Source organism: Thunnus albacares, chromosome 12 (genome assembly GCF_914725855.1).
Source record: "Thunnus albacares chromosome 12, fThuAlb1.1, whole genome shotgun sequence".
Taxonomy (NCBI): Eukaryota; Metazoa; Chordata; class Actinopteri; order Scombriformes; family Scombridae; genus Thunnus; species Thunnus albacares.
Window position 1 is genome coordinate 11,668,036 of NC_058117.1, and position 22,205 is coordinate 11,690,240.

Genomic DNA, 22,205 nt, shown 5'->3' on the forward strand with positions numbered 1-22,205 from the left:
GTCTTAGAATTGCATAAATTTGACTGGAAAGCTGAGACTCTTGTGGATTCAATGAGCCCAATTGTATTCATGTGTGATGATGTTAGTCCCCATGGTAGCCATTTCATTGTAGTGAGACCATTTTTTGAAACTTGAACTCATTGTATAAAATGACCTATTGTGACCTCTAGAATAATCACAGCCTCATAAAACTATACAACCACAAACTAGAGACCAAGGGGGTTTCTGAGCAATTTCCAGAACAGAAGAGTTTGCCATCCAATCACTGAAAGATGCAATTACAGAATTACAGAAATCTCCAAATGTCAAAAGTTTTTGATACCAAATGACAGCCAAATGACAGCATGCATTTTTCTATGGTGTTCCTCAATGTCTTGTAGTCTTAATGTGGTATTTTGGAAGGATTTTTAATATCAACCCAAAAATTGCTGCAACAACTTATGAGACGTAACTGAGCATGGGAATGGCCATTATATACTTCCATCATAATGTTCTAAGCCCTTATACACTCTAAACTTTCAAAATTTGAATAGGCGCCTAACCAAAACACAATGTTCATTACAGATTCATTACCAGAAAAACTTGACACACAGTGCTCAATTGCATCTCAAATTAATCTTCAGGCTCCTGGCTTTCAGATGATGTATACCATTTCTATGTGGCATATACTGTTGACCTGCTATCTCCTCCCAAACATCCCCTGTTTCCCCCATAAATGGGTCTATGGCAGGGGAGCAGGAGTGGAAGGGGTTAACATAGTAACACATCACGTACATATAAGATGATGTGGAAGTCCTGGAGAGCAGCAGGATTGTGGCTTTACCACCTGATGTCTGATGTAAGACTTGCAAACATACCAATACTGACAAGTATTATTCTCATCCTTTATATCTGCCCATGCATTAAGAGCAGACACGGTAAGCACTGTGTTTTTGTGATGGTGGACGTAGGGCAGAGTGAGTCATACTCTGCCCATCATCTCCCTTTCTCTCTCCAAATGTAGAAATATTCATTTTCATTCTGTTCTTTATTCTCTAGTCATCTGTCTGAGAAATGCATTGTTCAAAGGCTTTCATCAAGGCAAGGTCTTTGTGTTTAATGAATAAGTGGGAACTGATATTTTTGATTTGCCTGTGTCTAGACGTGCATATGTGCATATTTATAGATCCATAAAAGAGAGAAATGAATGAAATGAATGAAAGAACAAGAAGAAGACGACACGTCACATGTTGTATGGCAGGTCTTGCATAAACATTAACATATTGGAAACCTTAACAGCTATGATCTTCTCTAAACAATTCTTTCTTTAAGTAAACCAGTGAGGAAGCAACTGGTGCTTTAAATTTAGATTGAACAGCTCCTTATCAAATTAAAACATGTTGATTCATTATTTTGATTTGATGCAATGAGAAAAAAAGCACTGTATGTCCAAGTAAACAAGGACATTTGCACATTTTAAGTCCTTAGGCTGAAGCAGTAAAAAAGATGAAAAATATTTTGTTTCTGTCTAATTCATTGGCTAAAGGCTGCACAGACAGACTGAAAATACTGCTGTTTGTCCTTTCCATTGTGGTTCCCTTTGGCAACACAGCCAAGGCAGTTACCTTGCAATTTTCTTACTTGCAAACACACATTCAGAAACCCATTTCAGAAACACACACACGCCCTGACATCAATTGTGAGGTTCAGAATGAAATATGACGCCAACGGCATTTTCACTGGATCAGTGTCACTGAGTCAATACATCTGTATGATTTCAATATTTTGAAGGTTTTGAGTGTTTTCCAAGGACTTATACGCTCCTTTAACTGGACCATGTTCAAGCTTGTTTTCTTACAGAACCTTCTGATGACAGACATTATGACTCATCATACACCGGTGTAACCAATGACATTAATAACTGTAATAATTGTGATAATTTCATTTAGGTGTTCCAGTTCCTTGGCCCTTATATTGTGCATGCTGGTTCAGTGGCATGAAACAGAGCCATAATTAATCTTATTAGTTACACCTGTGCTTTTCCTCAAAATGAGAAAGGTTTAATAGATAACCTTCAATGTGAAAACAAATACTGTTTATGCTTGTCGCAGTGCACTGGGATATTAAATGTGACTGTTCATTTCTCATATCACAGTGTGCTAAAAGCATACTAAAAAGTAGCACTTGCCTCCCTGCACCTTTTGCTTTCACATTAGCCGCTAATTATCTAAATATGCTGATGAGGTATATTGATTCATTCTTTCATTCATTGTCTACATAAAATTACCCATGTGCCTTTCTGTTTTTTTGATGCCTTCACTTGCTTCTTTGATTAAGTATTTGTATACTGTGAGGGTTGCTTTGAAATTTCACACCCACTTTCCTGTTGCATATGAAATGAGATAGCAAACACACATTTCCCATCCAAACTTATGAGCAGCTTATCGCTACAAAAAAAAAAAAACTGCTTTAAAAAACCACCAACCACCAAACCATTTTCTTGTTAACCTTGTATGGCAACACACGTCTTCTTTTTGCTTCCAGGGCAGTGAAAGTACAGTCTGAATGCCTTTCATTCCACATGTCTCATCATTATGTTGTTAATTGTGGGGAAAAGGGGATGGTGAAATGAAAGACTCTGAAAGGCAATCTTGCTCACTAATGGCCTGCAAAGTTATCAGTTGCGGCTTAGTGAAGCTTAAAGCGGCTTCATTGGGATGTAATAGCTGGCAAAGTTGTCCTCCATTCACTCCAGCTAATCCTTCCTTCAGGGCTTTCTCTCACAATCAGAGATTCATGGAAAGAGGCAGCAAGAGAGGGCTGTGTGAAGCAAGGAAGAAAATGATGACGACAAAAGGAAAATTGCAATCAGGCACAGGATGAAAAGAAATTTAAAACGCCAACCAAAATGCCATCAGGATTCAAGCTTTGGATGATACTGGTGTTGTGTTATTGAGTGTTACGAGTGTGATTTAAGCAAGCTGCAGAACGGATCACTGCTGTCTCTATCTGTCCTCCTGTAAAGCACTTTTTTTTATAATTATTCAAGTCATAAACATGGCAGCAGGGGAGCTCTTATTCATCCCAATGCGATCACTACTCGCTCTTGTTCCCTGCTGCTGGAACTGACACGCAGAATTTCCTGCTTGATACCCACTCCGCTCGTGCCTCCCTGTTTCAAAGAAGGAATACTTGCAGCCCCGGGGCATAAATCTTAATCTCTTAATTTATTTTAACAATAAGTTTCTTGCTTTCTCTCTTTCTTTCTTTATTTGTGCTTCAAATGTAATTTTCAACATCATTTGGCTGCTGTTGATGCAGTATGTCGATGTTGTGCCATATGTCATCATCATTTTCCCTTTGGCATATAAAAAATGCTGTTTTTTTGGACCAATGCACCTACAATTTGTGCATTGATCTCCTGGAGGCGAAATATTACTATGAAACTGTTGCATTACATATCATTACACAATATGATGCATTAATTGCAATTCAATTCCATTTTTGCTTTGAGTAATTATTTGCCATGTTGAGTATTGCAGAGTGGAGCTACTTTTTGTCAAAGTAGTCCTATAAATACCTGATTTCATGGTTTTATGTGGAGCAAATGAACAAACACTACAAGTTGAACAGGCTGCTGCATGTAAAACAACTGTTATATTATAGCTTGTAATTATGCTATAATATATTAAACAGTCCCAACAACACAACGTTGTAGCACTCGCATCTTATTCCTGTCTGAATTCAGCTTCTTTTTTATGTCCGCATTATGCTAAAGCTACAGTACATGTTGTTAGACAGACAGGCGCACACACACTGACCTTGCCAGCAGGCGCCCACAGTCAGCTGCGTATCAATCTTTGAGGCGTGGATCGGCCAGTCATCCGTCACCAGGTAGGGTTCATAGGTCACACCATCCACAAATAGTGTCACTGCAGGAAATTCCACGTTGATCACATAATAGTGCCATTCCTTGTCACAGATCTGCAGAAGAGAAGAGAAAGGACATCATGACTCATCCACTAAGCTACAGTTCTTTCTGCTCTGTGTCCACTTTTTATGTATTCAAATAAGAAAATATTCTCGGGTTGGGCACGCAAAAATAGGGCAGCTTTAAAAATACATTACTCTGGCAACTACACCCTTTTTACGGGGGTCTTATTTAGGTTAGGAGCATTTTTCCGTGGAGGATTATGTTTATAGGGATGCTGTTATGAAGATGATGATGTTTACTCCAATCATGCAGCCGAAACGGTAAGAGCATCCTTGAACATTCCCTGCCTTTCTACCTTCAATGAAAGAGATGAGATAAATTCCTCTCGTCATCTCTGGATCATTTGCTCCCTGTCATCAGATAGCTAATGAGGTTTCCGTCTAATGAGCTCTTCATATGATGAGGCATATGATGAGTGACAAACACGGCTGCCGAGGAGCCGTGCACCATGAAACTTTTATCAACCATCGCAAACATCCTTTGATTATTTGGAGAACATGTAAAGACACATCCTGCTCTCTCCTTCTATCTCTCATCACCCCCTGTCTCTCTACTCCACTAACAAACACAAACACACACTTCCCTCCTACCTGCAATATGTCATTACATATTTGCAAATATGTTATGATATATTCTGCATGTAAGTCCATGTGGTTGTTAGTAAGACAGAAAAAATATAAAACTGACCTGGCCAGCTGGGGCCTTTCTGTGTGGAGTTTCCTCCCATAGTTCAAAGACATGCAGAATTAGGTGAACTGGAAATTCTAACCTGCCTGCAGGTGTGAATGTCAGTAGGATTGTGTGTTATGCCTGGTTTCTGTCATATGGGATGTAAAATAGAGTTAGACAGATTCTTATGATGTGAGGGTGTTGGGTGTTTATGTGAGCGCTATTTAAGAGTCAGAAACTGGTAATTATAGTAACTCCAGTATGACATGAATGTGACATTAGCCCCTGTGATCAACTGCTGACATGCCCAGGATATACAGTACCAGTCAAAAGTTTGGACACACCTACTCATTCAAGGGTTTTCTTCATTTTTACTATTTTCTACATTGTAGAACAACACTGAAGACATCAAAACTATAAAATAACACATATGGAATTATGTAGTAAATAAAAACAAACTAATGTCCTTCATATTTTAGATTCCTCAACGTAGCCACTGTTTGCACACTATTGGCAATATCTTAACCAGTTTCATGAGGTAGTTACCTGGAATGGTTTTCAATCACCAGGTGTGCCTTGTCAAGTGTGTGTGTGTGTGATGGTGTTGGGGTGCTTTGTTCGTGACACTGTTGGCGATCTATTCAGAATTCAAGACACATTTAACCAGCATGGCTACCACAAGATCCTGCAGCGACAAGTCATCCCATCTGGCTTGTGCTTAGTGGGACATCATTTGTTTTTCAACAGGACAATGACTCAAAACACACCTCCAGCTTATGTAAGGGTTATTTGACCAGTTAGGAGATTGACGGATTGCTGCATCAGATGATCTGGCCTCAACATTCACCTGATCTAAATCCAATAAAGATTGTTTGGGTGGGATGAGTTGGAACGCATAGTGAAGGAAAAGCAGCCAACAAGTGCTAAGCATATGTGGGAATTCCTTCAAGACTGTCGGAAAAGCATTGCAGGTGATGACCTCATGAAGCCGGCTGAGAGAATGCCAAGAGTGTGAAAAACTGTCATCAGAGCAAAAGGTGGCTACTTCAAGGAATCTAAAATATGAAAGATATTTTGACTTGTTAACTACTGTTTTGTTTATTACATGATCCCATAGGTGTTATTTTATAGTTTTGATGTGTTCAGTATTGTTCTAAAATGTAGAAAATAGTAAAAATAAAGAAAAACCCTTAAATGAGTAGGCGTGTCCAAACTTTTGACTGGTACTGAACCGTGCAGGGATAGGCTCCTGTCCCTTGCAACCCTGAACAGCACTAACAGATATAGAAAATGGATGAATGCAAGAATTTAAGATTTATACGTTATATTCTGCAAAATGTTCCAGATGTTATATGCTGTAAAATGGCTAAATAGAAAAAAATGCTTGCTTTAAACTGTTACAAATAACATAAAGGTGTCACAATGCCTGTCATTTATCTGAATCACAGGGAGGTGTGCAAATACTCTCAACTTAAATCACCTAAACTGTAAGTGTACTTCCTTTGCAGCACCGTTGGCAAACACAGTTTCAAAGGTTTTAGGAGCCTTGTTATTGTTCCTCCTGTCCTGGCTATAGCATCTGTTTTTCTGTAATCATTCTGGTGGGAAGGATTTGGTTGAATTAACAATAAACAATTTATTTGCACTAAGGGGGATCAAATCTGCTGATTTGAGATGCACAGAGAAAAAACAGCAGGAAAGCACACAGCATACTGATAGATTTTCTTTGGTTAGATTTCGTTCTAAGGTTCAGTGGCCACACACAGACATTCTACAACCACTAGTAGTTTATTTCAAGCTGTGATATGAACTAATGGGGTTGAGACCTGTGTTAGAGCAACCAGGAATCTCCAGGGATGTTCGATTTAGAGCCTAGACTGTCACCTTTTACGAGTGTGAAGAGACAGAAATTCCCACAGGACACTCTTCCCACACAGTGTCACATCTCCCAGCAGATACTGGGATGTCTCTGCCTACCTATTATGCTGTTGTATGGATCATTTCCTCTTGTGACAATATCATGTACATCTGTACCCCACATTTCAAGCTCTGACAGTTTAATTTGGTTGTAGCTACAATGCTTTGGTACTCAGCAAAACTGTTCTTTTTTTCTTTTCTTTTTCTGTGATAATTCATTATAAAAATCTTTTTTTTATAATGAATTGGTTCAAACTGCAGAAAAATACGTTGTATAATAAGTGCAGAATAATATAAACTATGTAAATAAAGTTAAAGTATAATTTGATCTGTTTTTCATCTTCATGAACAGCACATAGATTGAAATATTATATTAAATGTTAATGACAATGACAGCGTGTTTTAGTTTCATCAGCTCACATTCAGGATTTTGATGTGTACTTGACTAGACAAGCAGAATAAATTGCTATTTAGCCACTGACTGCCTGTGGAGGTGAGTGCAAAGTTACATATCTCTACAATTATCTATTATTATGACCATCTCTGCTATACTGCACCTCCCAAAGCAGTGATTATGTTGTTTTTATACAAGCATGAACAGTGAATAGTTCAACAACTGCACAATACATGATCCCTTTAATGAAAGCAACACCAAACAAAAATCTAACAATGACAGAAAATTAGTCTGACAGTGAGAGAAAAATATATTCCTTGACATTTTCAGCTGCAATTACCGTCCTCTCACTTCCCCTCTTTCAGTCTATTCATCCAACCTTGTTCATCCACTTTGCTCCAGCTTCTCTAACTCCATCACCGTGGAACTAACAATAGCAGACTCCCTCACTGAATACTGGTGCTGGCTACCACTCCTGTCTGTGACCTCAATCAAAACACCCATGGTAGTGATAGGGGTGTAGTACTCATATTACCTTTTTGGGGCAAGTTCAAACAGAGGTTTCACACACAAATCTATCAGAATGCTCTTTTAATCCTATTTTTTCCCATTGTCACCAGGGCTTGAAAAAGAAATTTAAAAAAATGTTTTGATAAATTTTGATGTGGGAACCCCTTTTGAACCACACATACTCCAGCTCTGTTTTTTTGACCTTGGATGAGTGCAAAGTTTTTAGGGATAAATTAATGCTGCAAGAGCTAAAAGGAATCAGATGGAAATCCTAACCATCAAGTGGCAAAAATACTACAAAGCTCCACTTCCAGGAAAACTACATGAAACTGTCATGAAATTCAGGCGGCAAACTGAGTTGCATTATTTCTCTCACACAGTGAAGCTGATTGTTTCTCCCTTATTCTCTTATCTTGTGCTCTCCTATTTTTCCTCTCCGTCTGTCTAAGTGTAATGACTAATGGAGTGGGAGCACGGAGTGGCAGAAATAGAGGGGATGAACAGATAATGTCCTCTATGTCTATATGCTTGCTTAGAAATGCATGCACGGTGACTGCATTTGTAAAAATACAAGATTGTCCTTCCAAAAAAACATCACTTGTTTCAGCAAATTTCCAAAAACTACATTGATGTACAGCACCAGTCAAAAATTTGGACCCACTTTCTCATTTAAGGGATTGGGAAGGTGTATCCAAACTTTTGACTGGTACTGTACGTTCAAGTGACAAAACCTTCTAGCAGCCGTATGAATTATAACTCTTGTTAGTCAGGAGCAAAGGAGTATATAAGGTGACATTATTATATAGCAATAAACTCTGCAGTGGGTTGATGGTTGTGTCAACAAAGCGTTGTACTTTCACACTTTCCCCTGCTTGTTTCCCATAACCTAATTACTGTCAACACTTGTTTCTTTCAACCATGAATGCTGCTGTTCTCTAACCAAGACCAAGTGGTATATTATTGTCACCATGACAATGAAGGTTCCCTAACCTTATTTTAACCCAAACCATGATTTAACCGACTTTATGCCCAAACTTAACCAAACTTTAACCTGCCGGTATAAAATAAATAGTGGCTTCGGATCAGAAAATGCATGTACATATGTGTCGTTCTGGAAGGCATAGACCAACAACATATTTTGTTGTTTAATTTGGAAGATTTGTTGGAAAATCCTTACAGGGCACTTTCATTTCACCGAGTAATGCAGGAATGAAAACAGAACCAAATTATACAACATTGTTGGCAAGACCATAAGTCATCTTGTTGTAGATCAACTTTACTGCGTGGCATGTAGTGCAATAACTTATGTGCACATATGTGACTACTATAACTACTCAATTTGTTTATGTTGCTGACTTGAGAAATCATACTGGCACACTTACAAATGCGCAGATACACACACACACACACACACAGATCATTAGTAGATACCATCAGCAGTGCTCTTTGTGCTGCTGAGGCATGTTTGTGTACACTTTGCTTGTCTGAAGGCACATTAGTTCGTTAGAGCTTGAAAGTATTTCTCCTTTGCAACAGTGTAACAAGACACTGAATGCTGAAACACTGTAATGAGCTGGTCCCCAAGCAGGTTACAGGCCTGCTTAGGAAGAACACAATCACCTGATCCCATAAGGAAGAGAGACAATGAGACGGGGATAGAAACAAACAGAGGCAAAGGAAGAGACTAAGAAGATGCTGCTGCAATATGGATAAATTCTGAACTACATGTCTTTTGCTGCAATTTGGTCTTTCATTCAAACTTGGGTGATGTTTTTCACCTACGTGTCTTCTAAGGGGTCACATCAAGCACTCAGTGAGAGGATCATTTTTGCTAATCTCCCACTACCAAAGTTGATTATTGCTACATTTTGCGATGAATGAAACCACTTTTGTGGACAAAACAAGGAAAAATAGTAATTCATGATAAACTCTAAAGTGAACACATTTGAAGCCGAAAATGTAATAATGGCCCACTTGAATAGAAGTGTGAAAAACAGCAACAGCATTTCCTCTGATGAAAACTTTGGAGATGTTCCTTCTAATGGAGCAGACGTTCACCCAACTACAAAACCCTCTTGACAGAATGAATAGCTGTATTTACAACAGTGCCAAAAGGGTGAAGAGCATTTGGCCTCCCAGCAAGGCAGGATCACTCAACTTGGACAAAAACTTGAACTTCAACTAAACAAGGTAAGTACAGCAAAAACAGAAGATGCTGGGTCACCATGTGAGAAATTGGATGTAAAAAAAGGTACAGGGGGAAGGTGAGAAGTCAAGTTTTTCAAGTCCTAGTTCTTAAACATGCTGGATCTTGAGACCAAGCAAAGACATTTTAAGACTGACAGGATTCACAGAACACACTTTTTTCCATGTGATGACCCTTCTGAATTCCTATTACTTGCACAGAGAATGAGTTTTACAAGTGATTGCTTTTTTCTTTTCATGTGTCTTCTTAAAATTATTCCACTTAATGTGAAGAGTATATTAACCATGTTATCAAACATCAGGAAATGTCAGACCTTTCTTTAAGAAACCCACCTTCCAGACTTTCAAACCATATTAACACCCATGATATACCCACACAGGTGCTTTCAATTATTTTGTTTGATTAGATCTCTTCACAAGACTGTGTGGGTGTGTACAGCCTGTGATTGACTGACCTCTCCATCACTGACATCTTAGTTTTATTGCACCTCTCAAGGCAAGACAACTTACATCTTGTCATTGGATTTTTCACAGCAGACATTTTTTTTAATGAGTCAAAATAGGAGAAGTTACTCCTACTCTAATTAATGTTACCAATAATATTAATGTTGTCTCCCTTCTGTTTCGTAACAGTTAGCCAGGACCCTGAAACTGAAGCGTTTTAAGGGAATTCAGTCATTATTCATATTATTATTTCTACCTGTGCTTTTCCTACTGTGAGACATGTCAAAATACCTTCTGTGACAAAGTCTTATTCTTTTTAGTGCGCAGAGTTTGGCAACATTGTGTAATTCTCAGCATAGCTCCACCCACCCTAAACCTAGACAGAAGTCTAATCAGCAGGAATAGGTGAAAACACCTGCTCGAATATGCTGGGCTTTTGGATTAACAAGAAGATGACAAGGGAGGGTGTTTTACTCATCCTACAATGCCAAAGGTGTGAGAGTAATTATATCCACAGTTCTCAATAACAGATAGGAAGGACTGCTATGAATTTCTGTCTGACTTTGTTTATGTTTATGCTCTGACATTTCATATAAAACATTTTTTTTTTCCTAAATTCTTTTGTTGACTTAGCTACATTGCCCTCTTCCTTTTTGTTTCTTCCGTTTACTTCCTTTTAACAGTCTTTGATCCTAGCCTATGTTGGACAGGATCAAGGATTGTACAATTGTTATCCAGACACTTTCTGATGATTCCTCTATGCTGTAATACTCTTGCCTCCTTATAAAGATTCAGCCCGCAGACACTGCCGACTAAACCCAACCTTACTGAGTCAGATTCCCTTTGTTGAGTATATTACCATGCAATAGGAGTGTTTTTATTGCTGAGAATAAAACACCGGAGATAAGCCCGTTTATCTTGTAGAAATCTGTCAAGGCATATTCACGAGGAGCAATTACGTCTTATATATTGGCACAAAAGAAGGAAGCTCTTAACAGCCAGTTGAACCTAAAAATTACTGTACAGTCTGGAGGCTGAATTTAAAGGATCCCTGCAAAACAATTTGATCAACATTAGACCAACTACTAACAGGAGGCACTGAGTCCAAAATCTTTTTGTGTGTGCCAAACATAGATTATATGAATTAGGTAATAAACCAGACTGGTCTGGCTTGCTAGGGAAAAAAAGACCAACCAAATATAACCACTCATTCACAGATATCAATGTTGCATTTTAAATCTGCTGACATGAACTGAATAATAAGGATATTCTTAATAGGGTCAAGTTTATTTTGATGCACTGAAGAGGTTTGGGAGAGGGGGATAGTTTCTAAAATGGATATTAATCATATACAGTATAATGATCTGTTCTTTGTGACTAACAGCACCCGACAGCGATGCCAGCTTTGAACCACTGAACCACTGGCCAAGACTCTCAGGCTCCCTGCTGATGTAAAGGGCATAATGACTGGTACGATGATTGACATTGACTGGGGCATGAATTTATTATTTTGATATTATACTCTCCAAAGCTATTAAGTATTTTATCATTTTTATGAATTTAGCACTCACAAGATTAATTTCAGTGAATCTGAAGCTTTGCCTTAAGGCACCACTACTCCCCCCTTTCCCTCATCTGTCCTGTGTCATGTGTCTTTGTCTGAACTGCTGCCATCCTTCAGCTATCCCCACCTCCATCTCATCACTCCCTCCTAACTTTTACCTCTCTTCTTTTCCCTTTCATCTCCTCTGTTCCTGTTCACATTTCTCTCCTCTCCTCTACTCTGCCACTGTTATGGCACTGCATTATTGATGCCCGCCTATTATATTTCACTGTGGTGGTAGAGAAGAACAAGAGGGAGTGAAAGAAAGAAAAAAATGGTAAAAGAAAGAGTGACAGAAAGAAAGAAAGGAAAGGGTTTGCTAAAATACTCAACAGCATGTGAGTAAAAACCTTTCTTGTAGTATAAAAGCAGCTCTGACACTGATTAACTGTGATGGGCACAAACCTAAATGTAAGATGTAGTGCACTCCTAAGCAAATCATGTAACACCCACCACTGTAAGTAAGTGTCCTACTAGTTGGAAAGAAAGTAGATACCTGAAAAATAGTTTCATAAGTTTTCAATAAAGGGAAGCTACCTACAAGATCTGATTCATGTCAGTGATACAACTGAAAAAGCCAAGCAAAGAAAGATGTGAGGCCTAAGATTAACTAAGATCAATGCAAAACATGTCTGCCACTTCAAATCAGAGGTGTGCTTTGAAATTATGTTTTGCTGCAGGAATTTTTAAATCTCTGTCTGTCTGTCTCTTCTCTAATTTCTTCTCTGTTCTTACTTGGTTTAAGTAGCCATATAACAATGAATTATCTAAATTTCACCTTTAGGTTGACTGGGAAGAGCCTTTTTTGCCTAAAGTAAAGTCAGGTGTTAGAGCAGAATGGAAAGGAAATGAGACAGAGGGATGGAGAGAAAATAGGGAGATGGAAACGAGCTGCCAATACATTAGTATGCTGACTAAAGGCTTATGTGGTGCTTATAGAGCACTCAGCAGACATGCTGAGTGCTCTATAAGTAGCAAATAGTCGCATTAAGGGCCCCACCTCTAACACACACACATTCGCACATACACACAGTCACATCCATCACCCTGTAGTCTCAGCACGCAAACACACTGCAAAGACATTTACATTTAGCGAGATGCAGCAGCTCTACATAGAAGTAACAAAGGAAGCGCCTAAAGGAGACAAAGTACAGCTGAGCTCTCAAATGAGGTCATTTGAAAAATAGAAGCTAGAAATAAAATAAACACACACACACACACTGAAATGTATACGCTAGAGGCAATGCTCAATATTTTCTCTATTGCTCTGTTTTTTTCTGTTTTGTTCTCACAGAAAATGAAAGAAAAATGTCTGTTTCATCATTGCCAGCTCATGCTTATTTATACTTCAGTAAAACGTGATGCATATTGAATCTTTGCAATAGGAAGTCTTGCAAAATTAGAGTGATTCATAGCTGACAATATTAACGCTGAAAAGGGAATAGCAACGCAGCAAAGCCAGAAAACACATGATGCTGACTGAAACGAATTACGGATTTCACACAACATAAAGCAGTCACAGAAAGGACTGTTTTACAAAAAAAACAAAAAACAAGAAAGAAGATCTCGTTGCACTTTTTTTCACCTGTGTGGTAAATAAACAAATCCCTCATGCACACTCATTCCTGCTTTTTGCTTTAAATTTTGAAAAGGTACTTTAATCTATACATATTAAGAATTAAATTGGGAATTACAAAGTGAACTGAAACATTTATCAGTTCGGCTCTCATGTTCAAGATGGAGCTAAATCACTCTGTGAATAGACACTTCAATCTGCCCTGATATCTGCTGCAAACACAAAGAGAAGCAATACAGACTCTCACACACAACACCACCAACACCATCCAATTAATCTCCTGAGAAACAAAGAGAGGCTTCTAATCACCACAGCACAGAGAACAAGCCATGACACAACCAAGCCTGGTAATAACAGGCAGATAAGACATATAATAGTAGATGCTGTATAGACAAGCAATGAAGATAATTTTGTACTACCCCCAACATAAATGATAAATGCAGGAGGTCTGCAGCTATTTCAAGAAATTGAAGAGTTTATCTATGATTCACAACACGTGATCTGCCACCACGCTCTGTCAGTTGTACAGTTATCTTGGACTTACGTGAAACAGCTGCCAACACAAATAAATCTTTGGCTGTCGACTAATCTTTTCCACATATCAGGCCTCAGCTGTGAAAAATGCAGTACATTTATCTCACCTCTCACCCCTCTGTTAGCATAGATTTGTTCCTTCTCTATCTATAAGGGCCCTGCTGAGGGCAAATAACACCTAATTTGTAAGGGTTTGAATCAATGCCACATCACACCCACTTGTTCCTTATCTTACTAAGCTGGGCAAACTTAGAGCTGTTCAAATGTGAATATTAGGGATAAAAAGGCCAAGAAAGAGACAAAATACCTTTTTCTTTATCCTCTATTCTTGAATTTGTTTGCATGTTTGAGAGATTTCAACAATCTCTTGCTAACAGGACAGTAGAGGAGTGAATCTTTATTTGTGTGGGACTTTTTGACTGTGAGTGAATACCTTTTGGACAGCTGAATAGGCTTTCTGGACTCAGGGAGAATGAATAATGTGCATAGAGAGGAACGATCCATCCTCTAGTCCATTACCAAGTCTAAAAGAGAGGGAGGAAAATGAGTATCCTCTGTGTATATGTATGGTTGTGTTCATATATACACTCACAAATAAGTTAGTGCTTGAGGATGCGTGTGTAAAGGCTTCTGTCAGATGTGACATTCCTTCACTGTGTTCGATCGACATGGAAAATGGAAGCCTCTTTCTCTCGCACTCTCTCTCTCTTTGCCAGCTTTCTTTCATCCCTCTCTGCCTCTCCTCTCTTGGGGTGAGAATTGCAAAATCAATAGAGCTAAATGGAGTTGCCGCGGAAGCCATTGACTGTCCTTTCTAAGTGCTGGAGAAACAAGGACAGTAAGAAACAGCTGTGACACCCCATAGTCACCTCTTCTCCTTCTTCCTCCTTCCTTATTTCCACCACAATCCTTTCTCAACAGTCCTTTCTGCTCTTTGAGCTTGTGCTCATTATCCGCCACTATACTGTAGCAACTCCTGTCCTTCATTCATCCTCTGTTTGGTTCAGTTATTCTCTGAGATAGGCCTACTGATCAAAATGTAATAATATATTATTTAAATAATAAGTGATACAATGAATGAGATATATCAAAAACACAGTGAGGAATAAAGAAATGTGTAAAAATCTTTCATTCCCTTGGCTTCACAATTGGATTTGGCCTGTTAGCAGGTGCCACTACATGAGCTAAACTGATATAACATTATGATCTAGCACTGTGTATCTGCAGTGCTGTGAACCCACTTTTGAGTTTTGCTTGAGTTTGTTGTTAAACAACATGGTCTTAAAACAGAAGTCAATGGATCTGTGCTGTACTATAAATCAACTGTATATTATATGGAGCTTTACTATTTTTAGTTAGCATTGAGCTAAGTACTGCCTCACAGATCCGCTAGCACGGCTGTAGGCTCTTTGTATTGTTGTAACATTTCAGTAATAAAAATGACTGTTTTATAATGTTATTCTTTCTTATGAATACATAGAATGAAACAAAATGAATAACAGGGTGGCAAATGTGAACACTTAATCTAATCTGTGATTAAAAATTAGACCTGCTTCATATTTTGACTTGTCATAGCAGGTAAAGCACAGGTATAAGTAATAATATTAACAATAGCTCTGGTCCAATAAGTGTCCCTGTACCTTTCAAGTGAGCCAGTATGCACCAATACCTGGTCTCCGGAAAAGGCTCATCTAAATGCAGTGCAGCCCTGATGTTATTAATTACACCTGTGTGTTGTCATGTCAAAAAGTAGATTTACTGACAAATATATCATCAATATTTCATATCTACTGCTCAAAACATGTTTTTAATTACAGGTGTTTTTTTTATGAACCATAAAAAGCTAATATGCCAATAAAAGCAGATTTATTTACCAGATTTATTGAAATTTAAATTGATTTTATAGATTACAATTGAGAAACCATTCATTGGCAGTCATCAAGTCAAGATAAAAGAGTGATTTAAGAAAATGCTGCACTCAATTTGCCCAGTCCACTATACCTTATGTCATCTGCAACAAAATCCAAATAGAATATTATATGTATCGAGGGCTGCAGCTGTTTTCAAAGGCACTGTGCTCACCTCTCTTTGGCGTAAAACACCCTGTGTTGCTTCAGGGCACACATCAGTTCTTTAGTCTCAAAGAACATCGATTTCTTTCTAGACTCACCATTTTGCACTGAGATTCAACAATAACAGGAGCAAAAATCAATTGTAAAAAGAGGTAGAGACACCAGTGTCTGTTTTGGCCTTTTTTTCAGTAATGCAACCCAGCTGCAAGACATGTTGAAATCCACACTTAAATTCTCTGAAACAACATTTCACTTATCTGCTGTTCTTTCCACCTGCATTTCAATCCAATAGTTAAGTGAACAAAATGGTCAGGCTTTTGTCAAAAAAACATACATAAGGCAGGTTAAGGATAAACTGCACTGTACATGACTGAATGACGACATAACAGTATATGAGAATCACAAAGACCTTTACTCTGTCCTTTTGTGCCCATATGATGTCATCTTTCTTGTTAACCTCCAGCATTTCAGACCGGTTTCCATTTATGTTTAATGAGAGTCTCTGCACAAGTGATTTGTACTGGTGAGTAACTTGTCATCTATTCCCTTTGATTGCGCTGCATGCTTCCTCCATAGTCCTTCACAAGATCCAGTTAAAGGAGCAAATGGGATCTCCGCTATCTGTTCTGTACATGTGTGTGGGAGTGAATGAGAGACAGAGAAAGATAAAAAGAGACAGTGAAGAAAGGAGACTGAAATAGAACTATCTTGAGGTTGTTTGCTAAGAAAACTCAGCAGTTGGCTACTTGGCTGCCCTTCTCTTTGTCACACATACCTCTCTAGGCCTCAGGAGAGAAGAACACTGGGCTGAGAAAAACAATTTTAAATCTACCTCTGACCTAGAACAAACAGCTATCTGGTTGGAAGGTACACATGAGAAAAATACATTTTGTTGTACCTGTGACCTACAACAAACAACTCTCTGTTTGGTAATTACACACAGGCACCAGAGATAGCACCAAGAAAACACACTCCCATGTTTGCATGCACACAGAAATGACTGCATTTGCAGTAGACGCACACGCTGATGCATGGTCACACATGCGTAAGTGAGCACACACACAGAAAGACCCAAATACAAATCTCTTATAATCTGCTTAGTGAGCAAAACTCTTGAGAGCTTGCCATAATTATGAAGTATTTTGGATAATTTCAGTATGAGGTGGATATATGCTGTATCCCAAAGGGTAAAGAATTCGATTAGATACATCTATCATCCATTATTAGTGAGCTGGGGAGAGTCTGTGGAAGGGGGAGGCATGGGAGATTCCCTTACAAGATAGTTCATTGGCTTATCATTTAAATAATTTGGACTCCTTGAGCAAGACCTATATACTTCCAGCCCTACTGCAGTGGCGTTGTTAGGTGTCGTTATATATATATATATATATATATTACAAAAATAAGAATAATAAAAAAATGGCCCCAGGTCTATTCATCTGTCATTCCGATCATGTATTAAAGCCCTCAAAAATAATGTATTGATCAAAAACACAAGTACGTTTTGGGTCCTTGGGTCATTCAAGCAGCAGATCTACTGTTCTTCACACTACTTGGCACACGTGCATTTTGTGTGAGCAAGAGAGACAGAGAGAGAGAGAGCACAATGGTTTTTCATTGTTGGTGGTAGCTACTTGCTAATTCACTAAAGCAAGACTTGAAGGTTATGGATATAAGAAGCTTTTTCAAAAAGAAAAGGATGAAGGCAACGGGGCTCAGTTGAGGCCAGAGGAGAGTTATCGCCTGTTTCTGTAGCAGCAGATGAGTCGTGAGAGTGCCGCAGCCCCATCGACAAGCTCAGGCTGATGAAGAAGAGGGCTCCTTAGCCAGCTAGCTAATCTAGCTCAGTGGTTTTTTTTGGCAAGACACATAAATAACATGTGTTTATGAAAAAAATAAAAAAATTAGAGATTTGATTAAGATTTTGGTGATTGCATCTTTTTGATGAGCAGGACAGGAGAGAGGAGAAGAGAACAGGAGGAGAGAGCAGAAGAGATAAGGAATACGACAGACAGATGACACACCAAAAGAGCTACTGGAGAGATGAAGAAGAGGAGAGTATCAGATAGATAGATAAGACACAGAGTTAACACAGTTTGTCACAGTTCAAAAGGAGCCCTTGTCACACAGTAGAAGCAGAAGCTATGAGACCAGGGTTGGTCAATTTTCAAAATTGAACAAAACACTGGAAACATACAATCTGCCATATGACTGCATCCTCAACGTCAAGGCTCTTTTTCTCAGGGTTTTACTCCTGCTGCTGAAAATAAAAATAATAACGAAATTGAATGAGAACTCAGATTGCACTAATTTTGTTTATTTTGATTTCAGTCGGTTAGAGCACAGTGTCTCACATCTTATATTCATTTTATTGTGAAATAACGAGAAAATGGTGCAATTATCGAGTGGAATATAAAGATTTCTGGGCTGGGCTAGGATCCAAACAATGCCTCTGCCCTGCATGTAATGCCTTGAAAAGTTACAAAAATATGTCTTTTTCTTTATCTTTAGCTGAAACATCTGCCTTCCGTGCATCATATTTGAAGTAATTCAGGGACTATTTATAATATCACTGTGTACATCTACACAATAATTCCAGGTAGAAAATGACTGTGCAACATTAAATCATGTTTAATGCACTTTTTTGGCTAAAGCAACTTCATAGTTTGCAACTTTTTTTCTTTGAAAGGCTTTATGCTGGACTGACACACTAAGCTTCACTGCAAATTAATTAAAGGACCAGTGTGTAAGATTTAGGGGGATCTATTGGCAGAAATGGAATATAATATTCATACGTATGTTTTAATTAGTGTATAATCACCTGAAAATGAGACTTGTGTTTTTTTACCTTAGAATGAGCCCTTTATATCTACAGAGGGAGCGGGTCCTCTTTCACAGAGCCCACCATGTTGCACCGCCATGTATCTACAGTAGCCCAGAATGGACAAACCAAAAACTGGCACTAGAGAGGTCCTTTAGTGTTTTTCATGAGTTTTGTGGCCACCGTAGGTTCTCCTACACGCTTGGAAGGGCAGGAGGAGCGGAGGGATATTCAGTTGGTTGAAAACTGAAACCTCACTGCTAGATCCCACAAAATCTTACACACTGGTCCTTTATACAACTCTCCATGACATGACAGACAGATAATAATAGAGATCTGCTTCTGGGTAAGCTATTACCCATAACTAAACAGGCTTTCCACTTTGGGTCTATGCTTGTGTGTGTATGTGTGTGTAAGTGTGCAGGATAACAGTATCTTCTACCCTCTTATATCCTGCAGTGAGCAGAAGAAAGTGATGGAGGACCTTAGGTAATTAAAATGGAGACCCTCTCCATTCACTACACAAATAATGATAGCCCTTCACCTACTGTGGAAAATCACACTGAATCTATGCTCGCACTCAAACAGGAGACGGATGAGCTCACACATGTACACACACACACACACACACACACACACACACACACACATACACGCTCCTCACCTGCTCCAGTTTCCAGTGGAACTCGGCAGGTCTGAAAGTGTCGACCTGAGTGAAATCTCTTCTGAGCAGGAACACCAGGCGGCAGTTGTGAACATACAAAGAGTAATGGTGTCGATTCATCTCTGCAACAGGAAGAACACATACATGGTCACACACACAAACACATGCACATAAATAAACATAATTATACATTATGATTAATTAATGAATTAAGATTAACAGATTAATCAACAGGACTATGGCTTCTGACCTTTTTGTTAAATACTAGAGAAGATATTAGAGGGATTAATGTGAGTATAAATTTTGACCATGTGTTTAGAAATTATTTGATAATTACACATTCCTATTGAGATAAATGCCATAAAAATTAATATGATAGTAATTTTATTACCAACGCTTAATGTTATCTGGCTCAGCCAGAGGAATGTGGGAATTTTTGTACATAGCTTTGCTTAAATGGCCCCAACACTGAGCCCTCGGACACCATTCACATCTTTTAGCCAAAACAATGTGAATGGAAAAATGGTTTAGAAGAGTGTGATGGTCTAACATGAACTGCTCTGCAGTTTTGCATTACAAGATCAGACTAGACATTTCCTAATCTAATAAGCCATTTGTGAGACCACTGTGAGAGTGTGCAATGTGCAGATGGCTTGCTTAATTACACAGTACAGCCAAGTTCAGACATACAGTGAAGAAAAAGGTTTAAAGTTTCAAGGAGCATTAGCCATTGTGGGCTTCAGACTTGACTTAGTTCCCTTGTTATTTTGGAAGAAGATTTTCATCATGCTGTAATCTTAGTGCATTTCTAATTCAATGGGCAGTAGGAAATCAAAGTCTAAAATGTTTAAACTTTAATAGAAAAGACCCTAAGCATCAGTAGTTTTCATTTTTCAGCCTCTAACTTTTCGTGTTAGAGGCTGTCAGCACGTGTGAAATCGTTTCCTCACCGGTCTTGTCAGAGCTACACAGTAAGGTTTCCTTCTCAGCTCTAAGTCCTGGACTGGGCCCATGTTTCATCCATGTTGCTATGGTGAACTGATCTGTCAGGTTCTGGGGCACCACGTGATCTGGAACATTGGTAGCCTGGCGTCCATCGAATTGGTAGATGAGGTCGCTGTCTCGCCCACTGTCAGTCAGCAAACACGCAGTCCAGTTTGTTGAAGGGCTGGGGGCAGGAAGGAGATCGGTGCTGCCTGATGCTGCACCTGGATGAACCAATCAGAAGATACAAAACTGTCAAAACAGCTGCACAGAGAATAATCCTGGAGAAAAACTGCTTCTCCAGAAACACCTTCTTTTTTCTATATCATCTTTCTGGATACCATACATTAGCATTCGTCTGTTTATACCCTAATATTGTTTGCGCATGTCAGCACTCTGGATTAAACAAACATACCTCTACATAAGGTTCAGGGCTTACTAATGGACAATATAACTGTAGTAATATTACTGGACAACTTGTTGTGTACATGGAAACCTTTTGTGTGGTCTCTAAAGATGTACTGAAGCTCCCCTTCATTTATATCACATAATCATTCATCAATCATTTTGATAGAAAACAAACACAGTATGATTAATAACTTACTCTTGTCAGTGGAATAATGCAACATCTCATTTTTAATTGCTTTTCTACAGATTTTAATTCAGATTTGTGACTGGTCAAGGTGATCTGATCACAGAGGCTCAAATAAGGATGTGGTGTAAGAAAATCAAAAAGAGAAAATGTTTAAAATGATCATTATGCACGACAAAAAAACATGTAAGGCTTTCATTATTCCTCAGCAAGGAACTAATTCTAGTTTCTCAACAGGAAAACTCTCTCTGTTAGTGATAATATCAAATTTATTATTAACATAGTTTTACCAAGTGTTTCACATATTGTATATATAATAGCGCAAAGCAATGTTCCAGGGTATAAACGGGAAGCAATAATGAACACATGTCACAGTTTGGAATGGAGTTTGAAATTTAATTTAGAACAAAAAATGAAATTCAGAATAGTCTCCAGGATTAAAATGGCACACTGGAAATTGGCACATTAATATAATGGAGAGGTTGAGACGTCAAAAGGTAATTTCTTCTTTAAATTAAAATTTTTCTTGTCTCTCATCATTATTACCCTCTGCTCCTAAGGAGCGGCTTACTATTTCAACAAGGCATTCATTCCATCGTTTTCTTTTTTTTCATCCTCTGGATTGCATTCGTCACTTCTACTGCTACCAGTTTCTATTCTCTCTCTTCATTTCTCTCTACTCACCACAGAGTTTTTGCAGAGACTTTTCAGAGTATGTTTCCCGGTCGCAGCCCTTCCCAATGTGATTGGTCTGCAGCTCTACCATCGCCCTCACACCAGATAAGGGACCACCGCATGTTTCCAAGTGCATCTTGGGAAATAGTTGCTTGCTCCCAGTCCCTGGCTCATAATCCACCCGCTTGTTCCAACCTTAAAGGGTCAAATCAGTTAGTAATAGTTTATATACGTAGTAAGTAGTTTATTTCAGAATTTCAGAGGTCTCATCTGTTGCAACTACAGATAATCTGATTTCACATAATTAACAATATTTAACTTGTTTTGTAGATAATTGTTTTGCTTTAAAGGTTACCTGAATGAATTTTTCACATTGCATAAAACATAATAATATATTGTGTATTTTTTGCATTTTTGTACTGTATAGAGTATGGTAATTTATACTGTATGTGACATGATCGTTTTACTTAAATGACGTATCTGCAGGGTAGTATTCTAACTTGACATACACACTGATATATCTAAATATCATCTCCATTTTGTGTGACAACAAAATAGTCTGTTTCTGACCT

The 22,205-nt window shown here is 38.5% G+C and overlaps 1 protein-coding gene across 1 annotated transcript in view; it reads right to left on the minus strand.

Moving 5' to 3' along the window:
- Positions 1 to 22,205, minus strand: part of clstn2a (calsyntenin 2a) — a 168,904-nt gene that overhangs the window by 12,086 nt on the left and 134,613 nt on the right. Inside the window, exons 7-10 of the mRNA XM_044367344.1 lie at positions 21,643 to 21,828; positions 20,333 to 20,590; positions 19,383 to 19,504; positions 3,801 to 3,963 (exon numbers count right to left, since the gene is read on the minus strand). Of these exons, the coding sequence (XP_044223279.1) occupies positions 3,801 to 3,963; positions 19,383 to 19,504; positions 20,333 to 20,590; positions 21,643 to 21,828 (729 nt within the window). The remainder of the gene's footprint in view (positions 1 to 3,800; positions 3,964 to 19,382; positions 19,505 to 20,332; positions 20,591 to 21,642; positions 21,829 to 22,205) is intronic.